This window comes from Populus euphratica, unplaced genomic scaffold, assembly GCF_000495115.2.
Source record: "Populus euphratica unplaced genomic scaffold, PopEup_1.0 scaffold1159.1, whole genome shotgun sequence".
Taxonomy (NCBI): Eukaryota; Viridiplantae; Streptophyta; class Magnoliopsida; order Malpighiales; family Salicaceae; genus Populus; species Populus euphratica.
Window position 1 is genome coordinate 17,788 of NW_011501011.1, and position 9,048 is coordinate 26,835.

At 32.6% G+C, this 9,048-nt stretch overlaps 1 protein-coding gene across 1 annotated transcript; it reads right to left on the reverse strand.

Annotated features, from left to right (window-relative positions):
- Positions 1-1,926: 1,926 nt before the first annotated feature.
- Positions 1,927-8,705, reverse strand: LOC105117048 (ER membrane protein complex subunit-like protein). The gene is made up of 8 exons (XM_011014583.1): positions 8,326-8,705; positions 8,180-8,242; positions 7,994-8,089; positions 5,782-5,829; positions 4,381-4,452; positions 3,120-3,178; positions 2,510-2,597; positions 1,927-2,399 (listed from the first exon to the last, which is right to left on the reverse strand). The coding sequence occupies exons 1-8, from the start codon at positions 8,620-8,622 to the stop codon at positions 2,250-2,252; spliced, it is 873 nt and encodes a 290-aa protein (XP_011012885.1). The 5' UTR covers positions 8,623-8,705; the 3' UTR covers positions 1,927-2,249.
- Between the last annotated feature and the right edge of the window lie 343 nt (positions 8,706-9,048).

Here is a 9,048-nt window from a genome sequence, read left to right on the forward strand (position 1 = left end):
TGTGACCTTTTATATATTAGTATAGAGTTTGAATCTTATCTAAACATGTAAATCTAATATCATACCAATATTGGTATCAAATAAGTAGACTTTATTAAATCTTAATACAAATTAAACCCCTCTTATATTGATGTAATGTGAATCCTTTGTTAGTTATTTATTAAAAACTCTTAAATTAAACTTTTTGATTCTTCATACAAGTTCAGACTTGTGAGGTAAATTATTTTTCCTTAGTCAATCAATCCTCCTTGTTAATTAGGAACAATTAGTATTCCTATATGGATATTTATTGCATTAATATTATTATACAAAGATTATATTATCAATTGAATTTTCTTAGAGTAACTGAAAATGATATCTAGAAATTAACTTGTAAAACAAAAGTGAATTTTTGTATTATCAAATGGATACACAAGTTCCTTTTAAACAGACTAGTTAAGAGTAAGAAATAGTTAGGTCATAAATTTACATCAATAAGAACCAAAGATATCATATAGTTAAGGTTATAGGATTGAAAAATCAAATAAATTACAAAGGTTCATGAAGATTGTTTTATAGGAAAAGCTAAGGAAATAAGAACTACACTAAAAACAAAAGCATTAAGATAAAAGTATAAAGCTTAAAAAATGAATTACAAGAGAAAAATATTTATATGGGAGTTGGTCAAAAAAATGCTTCTCTATTTAAAAAATGCTTCTCTATTTGTAGAAAAATAATAAAATTAATAGCCAAGTAAAGCAAATGAGACTATTTAGGAATATGAATTTAACGAAATTTAATTTTTCTAAATAAAAAATAACAATGAACAATTAAAAATGGATGATATTATTTCCTCTCCATATTTTGTCTATCACATTCCATAATCTAGTTTTATTATTTATTAGATAAAGTATTATTAATTAGATAATTAATTTTTTGACAAATAATATATGTTAAATAGCATTTATATTTAAAAAACTGTAATCAGGATATTCAATTTTATTTTATTTTATCATTAGTGTCACAAAATTTAATTTTTTCAAAAACAAATTGATTCGTGTTATATTTTTTCTAATTTAAAAGTGTTTTATTTTAAAATATTATTCATTAACAAAATATTTATTTTAAAATATATAATGAAGCAATTAAAAATATTCAAATTTAAAAAAATTTATATATTTCATTTTTTATTTGAATTAATTTTTAATTTTAATAATAAAAATTATATCAATGAAATTTGTTATATCAAAATAAGTTACTCCTTACTTATATTAAAATAATAAATAATTTAGTGTATTAATAAAACTTGTAATAATATAAATTTAGAGCAAGAATTAAAAAATATATATTGTTGTAAAACCTAAATTAACTCAACGGGTTAATCTAAGGCCTAAATCAATAGGTTGAAGAAATTTTATATATATCATAAATTTTATATATATATAATTTAAAACACTTTTAAATTAGAAAAAATATAACACGAACCAATTTGTTTTTGAAAAAATTATATTGTGACAGTAATGATAAAGTAAAATAAAATTGAATATCATGATTACAGTTTTTTAAATATAAACGCAATAATTCATCAATAACGGGGAAACAGGAAAGACTAGAAATTTGATCCTGACAAGTAGAGGAGCCATAACTGGTTGTGCCTCTCACCTTCCCAAAATATGAAAGACCTGTATTTGCCCCATTCTATTCCCCCACAGACCATTTCGACTCCATGCATGAAATACCCTTTCTAGCAACAATTTTGCTACCATGAACATGTGCTAAATCACTGGGATGTCACAAGGAGAAATGTTAAATGCAAAAAGAAGAAGAAATCTCTACTGTCCCTTCCTGAGAAGAGATTTTCGATAGCATAAACAAGTCATTGCATCCAAAACGACCCTCCCTTGATTCGGTTATTTCGGACAAAAACCTAATGCATGCCAGAAGATGTTAAAATCATTTGGGCAACAAATAATAATGCAGTAGAAACGAGCTCTGTATGTGATTGGATCGTTTGCAAAATAAAATGTTGAAATCAACCATAAAATTTGACAATGTGATCTACGAGTAATTTCTACGCCTTCCCTGCATGGCAATTACGTTTAATTTCCTAAAGTACAACATGGATTCAAATGGAAAATAAGAATCGGTGACTAGAAAATTTACAAAGCTTGCAGTCCCCATGCAAGAGATGCAAATCTAAAATCTCATCATGAGTTCCACTGGTATTGGGCTATTGAACGCATGCCTGTTGGAAGGACAATTTAACCCCATCATCGTCTTCTCACAGCAGGACTGGGCCCACGCTGGATTGCTGCAGCTGGCTGAGCACCCGATTGGCCAGTAGCTTGTTCCTCAGGCATGTTCATCGCTTGGGTCATGGCATTCATCACTATGAGTCCAAGAGGGATCAAGTACATCCACTGAGAAAATGAACCTCCATAGGTTAAAATTTTCTTCTTTCATACCATGACTGAGCTTCCGTATAAAAATTTACAGTGTCCAAAAAACAATAAACTAGCAGAATACTTACATATTTAGCCCAGAAGGACCTTTCTGGTGGTGGTACGTCTACACCCTCTCCTTGTTCTCCTGGCAAATCTTCAGCAAATATTGGAGTTCTGCAGAAAGTATATACAGAGAAATAATAACAACTGCATTTTGAGATAATGGGCAAAGCAAATATAAACAACAAATGCAAAAACAAGGAAAGCAATTTACACAAACAGTGGGTGGTCTCATATCCCTTGGTAACCTTGTATTTTTGTTTCTTTTATACTACTAACAACAAAAATTTTAGGACTGCGCCATAATAAGTAGAATTTACTCGAAATAAAATTAGTCACAAGGGTACACGAACAGTTTTGGCTGATATACTATTTCTTTTCTGATCATTTTGTAATTAAGTGTTTTGAACCACAGTATAAGTTAAAAAGAAAACTCTTATTAGCTTTACAATCTGGAAAGTTGATTGCTATAACATGGTGATAAATAGCAAACAAAGCACACCAAAAGCAAATTCTCCTTGCATCTTTCAAGACTCGCTTCAAAAAATACCACACAAAAAACAGTGTTTGCCCCAACATGAGACATGTCGCAGAAACACAAAGTGCAAAGAAAAATATGCAAATACTTAATTTTACCTTGGTGCCTGCTCGGTATTCGGCAGAACCGTATGAGAGTTGAATGACCACTTTGCAGGCTACAACAGAAAGGACACAAACATCTGTATGAGAAATTGTGCAACTGGAAAAACTTAAATATGCCCTCAAAACCTCCATCAATCCTCATATATTCCAGAGGTTTCTTGCAGTGTAGTCAAAGGCAAAAGGCGCTAAAAGGCACCAAGCCTGTAAAATGCCCAAGGTTCTAGGTGCATGCCTAAGCGCAAAAAACATGTGTATGACATTATATTATAATATATAAATCTAATATATATATATATATATATATAATACAAAAGATAATATATTAGATCAGTAGAAAATCAAAAGATAATATAAAATACCATAACAGTCATATAAAGTTATATTTTTCACCCTTAAAACAAAATAAGATAATTTAAAGTAGTAACAGTGTTGTCCAATGTGAAAGGTGCAAAAAGGTGCCATGCCCGAGGCATTAAGTGCTCGCCTAGGCAGCGTTTCATTGAAATTCATCACCTGAGGCTAATAAAGGTGTTGTGGCCTCGCCGATAAAGGTGTTGTGGCCTCGCCTATAGCACTTAAGCGAGAGCCTGAGTGCCTTTTGACAACACTAGTTCCTTGTCAATGTGATTAAGGAAATTTCTCATTGGGACAAAATAACATGAAAAATGTGATCCACTATGAATGGAATGCTTGGCGAGCATATGACTTCTCAGCACACAAGGACTCAAAAAAATGCTAAGAGGAGGGCAGTGACAAATATACTGAGGCTGTCCCAATGTACATCTTAGAGGAGAAAAGTAAAAAATTAACTAGTGTTTTGGCAGGGAAGGAGCATGCTTTGGGTACTCATCATGGGATACTTGGTAGGCTATGACACAAATCATCAAGCATCTACCAAGATCTCTGTAGAAAGAAGCCACCAAAACAGGGCCTAATTCCGTAATCAAGAAATTTGAGAATGCAGCTGCAACAAGTCGTATGGCCAGGAGGTCAACATTTCAACTATATGTAGGTGTTTCAGATATTTAGTAATAGTAGTATAATTCTCGAATAGAAAAGGGCTCAATTAGGAGGAAAAAGGAGGAAAGCTACAAACTTTCCCTTCAACTATATGCTTCCAGTTCTAAAAACAATCCTGATGCTCAAATTATGGTCTCAGTAAAGTCCTCTGTCTATGTGAGCAAATTAGTTCTTGTAGTTTGCTTTGGTACAGTAAGAAACTCTACAGAAAAAGGAAAAAGAAATTCTAACTTACAAGTTTCAATTGCCTTGGGTAGGGACATGCCCCAGGGGAACCATAACTGACAGCCAAGATATTAACACCTTCCTGCAACAAAAGATGAAAAATAACACCTTTCTGTTTATGAAATGCACTTGTACATTGCAGAGAAAAAATATTCCCTTTTATTATGATAATTGAAGTATGTTTTTATAGCCCTGGTTTTAGATAGGGCAGTAACAAGATATACATAGCATATTCCCACATACACCACATTTACCTCATATGCTCACATCATCATGAAAGGAGAATTAGTAAATTGAAAATCCCTTGATTAGGTTTTCTTTTTAAGTACTCAAATTTAATCAAAGACTAACTTTACCTGCTTATTTTTCACGATAGAAACTAATTTTATAAAAAGAGAAAAGGGGGGATGAAAGTACTTAAAGGTAAACATTCTTATAACAGTGTAGCATATCTCCCTTAGAGCCTAAGAGCACCACTGGAAGAATGAAACCAAACTAAAAAAGAAATCTAATCAGAGACAGTAGCAACTAAAGAAAGGAACCAAAAGTGTCATTCTACCTTGCAAAAAAATTCATGGACAATGTTTGATGCTTAAAAACCCTAGCTTTCAACTCAAGACAAACAATGAATCTCAGCCAAAATAGCAAAAATGCTCAGAAAGCAGACAGCCATTCCACTTTTCTATTGGAGTAAAAGCGGCTCACTAATCATATCTCATACCATGCACATGATCATATACATGCACCAACATATGAGAGGCATGAAACCTAAGACATTTTTAAAACAATAGCTTCAGTGAACTATTAAATTATCTCATTCTCATGCAATATGATTTTGTTTGATTGAGAAATTAAATTGTTTTTAACGAACAATTTATTTTCTTAAGCTCCTTAAAATTAATTACCATTTATAAGAATCAGAAATCTACTGTTACCTGAGTTGATAGATTAGTAAGAAAGGCTGTGCCAAGTCACTAATGACGAGTAAAAATTCAATGTGTTAAATATATTGAAAAAGTAGCATGGTTTGACCTATTTAAATTAAAGCATAGTCCAATATCACATTCACTCTAGTCAGATAGGATCGTAGGCGAAGGTCACTGACTCTCTAGTTCCATTTCGGTGCACAATAAGATCATGCGCAAGCACAGGTGTATATTCATCATCGAAGACTGAGAGCAAAAACAAAGGATTACAGTGTCCAACACTGATTAAGAAAGATTTAATGCATGAAAATACATATTTACTTCAAAAGAAACATGTCATAGAAAAAGCTCTTGAAGAGAAAAATGTTTGAGAAAGATTTAGTGTGTGTAAACCCATATTTACTTCAAATGTGAAACATGTAACAGAACAAACTCCTGAAGAGAAAAGGCAGGCTTGAATCATTAATCAGGGAGCTGAAGATTACCATGTGTATGAAAAAGTGCTCATCCAAGCCATCCCGTGGAAGACATCTCTGTAGTTGAAGAATAATGAGGGTTAGAGCTATATTGAATTGGAATTTCCATATGCAATAATCATTAGACAAGAGAAACACATAAACAAAGGTGTGCAAAATATGGGGTGAGTATCATATACATAGATATATGATAATGTGGTGCCGCGTCTATAGCCACCTCTAGAACCCTTCCCAAGTCGTTAAACCTAGGATTTGAAATTTTAAATTTAATGTGAAAAAAATTGATGCTAGATATGCTCAGGATTTAATTGCCAAGAATTTCACAACGCAGCATTAGATAGCACATAATTGAAAATGAGGATTCATGTAATGTTTCGAGATTTCAGCTTATATGAGGTTAGATGAATTGGTTCATTAATTGGACCTTCAGAAGCATTTAGAGTCTTGGTACAAAGTGTTCCATTATGCCTTACTAACATACACCTATAGCACTGCAAAGAGAAGAATCGTCTATTTTTTATTTGAATTTTCAAATTTACAATTTCACGCTACAAAAAACTTTGGTAATCTCAAGTCCAAAGCATAGGCTTTTTTTTTTCATTACTACATAAGATTTGAGCTTCACTAGCGAATAGCATGGATAAGCAAATAACATTTCATGAATTCAAAATCATACAAAAAATCAAATATCCCCATCTTGAGAACAAATGAAATCACCAAAAAAAGGAAAGGAAAGGTTTAAAGGATGCATCTAAAAGCATTGCTTCTATAAAACTAATTCTTTATAACTTATTCAGTCAAGGAAAAATGTCTATTGCAAGCCAAACAGCACGATTTAGTGGTACTATTTCCAGCATATGAAGACAAAAGAATGATAGAAAAAAGATAAAACTAAGAATAGCTAACCATTAGAGAGTATTGAAGAAAGCAGTTGATGACTAAAGAAAACTCTTGGGGCTGTATATCTCTATATCCCAAGCCAGTAGCCTTGAAAAGGTTCTAGACCCAATGAGGCAAAATGCCTTTTGCAGAACTAGACAAACATACATGAATAAAGAAGCATACATTGCTTTAATGTTATTTTCTTGTTTTTCCCTTTTATCTGACTTTTGGGGTTTTAGCGACACATATCCATTTGGTTTTACTTACATGCAAAGAGGGGAAGATGGCAAATTTGAGATTGTTCCAGAAACAAGACCCTTCAGTTTCTTTCAAGATGCGCAACGAACAGCAAAAAACAAAATGTTTTCGAAATTAGAACTTGTGTCAAGGAAAGTATTAAAAAAGCTGCCATGGGTTTACGGAGAGAGAGATACAGCTTTTGTGGGTTAGATACGAACTTAACAAAATCATGAAAAAAGGAAACTCAGGCAATAGAGGAAGATATGACTTGAAAACTCGGTATAGAGTGCGTTTAAGATGTCCAAAGGTCTAAACCCAAAGCTGTGATATCAGCAAGAACAACAACTACAGGAAAGAAAAAAGAACAACAATCAAATTCAGCATGCTAGGGAGGGGAGAGAGGCAGAGACCAACAAGAGGAAAAACAAACAGTTCTGGGCAAAACCAAAGCAATGTGAAGTAATTAGAACAGAGCCTTGAATTCTTTTCACATTTCCTTCCTTTTCTTTTAATGTAAGTTGAAGGCTGGTTCTAGGGCCCACAAGCCTTAAATCCAGAGATACTGAAATAGACATGACTCATGCTTTTTGTAAGAAAAGTATTTGAGAAAGACAATATAGTAACCATTAAATATAGTCCTCTGCTAAAGATTGAGTGTTTCACAATTAAATATAGTCCTCTGCTAAAGATTGAGTGTTTCACAATTAAATATAGTCCTCTGCTAAAGATTGAGTGTTTCACAATTAAATATAGTCCTCTGCTAAAGATTGAGTGTTTCACAATTAAATATAGTCCTCTGCTAAAGATTGAGTGTTTCACAATTTAATGGCATGAGCAACAATAATAGAGGATTGATTATTCATAAAAGCGCTCACCTGATATGCCTAACGATCTAGGACAACCAGTCCAATAAAAGGGGGTTTGTTATTAAAATAGAAATTAGTAATTTGAAAAAACACGAAAAGGGAGGAAATAATAAGCTAAAGTGTCAGCTCATCTTTCATATTCAAGCAAGCAATCACAAAGAGTACAAATAATTACAATATCATCCAAAAAGCTTTAAAAAGAAGAAAAATAATAATAATTTTGGGCAACTTACAGCTCTGACAGATGATAGGACAAAATCCTTTCCAGGAGGGTTCAAAACATTGGAAGGCAATCTTATCCTGTAAAACTCATCGTCTTCCAGCAATTTCTGCAAAATAAAATATAAAAGAAAAATCAAACTAACTTGCAAGCTGCGAAATCAAAAACATCAAGAATATTACAAAGATGTTGGGATTACTTGGAATTTCTGTTTATCCACCTCCGTAAAAGAATTTCTTGAAAACCGCAGCTTTGTTAGTGTCTGCATCAGTTAAGCAATGGATTTCGGCTTCAGAATTCCCGAGATCTTGAAAATTAAATATGGAAAGAAGAAGAAGAGCAAACCTGACCACCGTGACTCCACGTTTTGAGGCGCGCAGAGAAGGTAGCAGCAGGGAAGAAATCGGAGTCGCCAAAGGCGTGTTCAAGGGTTATTTGGATCTTTGAGTCCGAATCTGAATCCGAATACTTCACTCGATTGGGAGTTGATCTGGTGGGTACGACCGGATCAGGGATTTGTTCTTGAGGTTGAAGATTCCCTCCCTCGAGGCCGAACTCTTCGTCTAGCTCATCGGATTGGAATGCGTGAAGAGATGAGATTACGAGTAACAGAGCGAATACTTGTAGCAATGCCGCCTTCATTTTTTTTTTTCCTTTCTCGCTTTCGGAGAGGTAGAGAGAATTTGTTTGGGTTTGAGTTTTCACTCTCGCTTTCTAGCATTAGCTAGTTAAATTAAATAAAAACAAAAATCTAAAAGAGCTATTGGTTTCACTGGAGAGCCTAGGCAAATCACAATGGTTTGTCCTTTTATACTTTTGTTTATTAAAAAAATATTTTTAATTTATTTTTATATTATATTTATCAATAAATTAACTGCTTTTAATTTATTTTCCATAAAATAATATTGATCTAAAAAAAATCTTAATATTGGAATAATATTTAATTTTACTTTTAATTTTATTACTCGCAAAAGCAAAATGAAAAGATAAAAATTGCTAATAGGGATAATTAGAAGGGTTTTTTTTTTAATTGTTATCATATAGTGATATTACAAGCAAAATAACTTA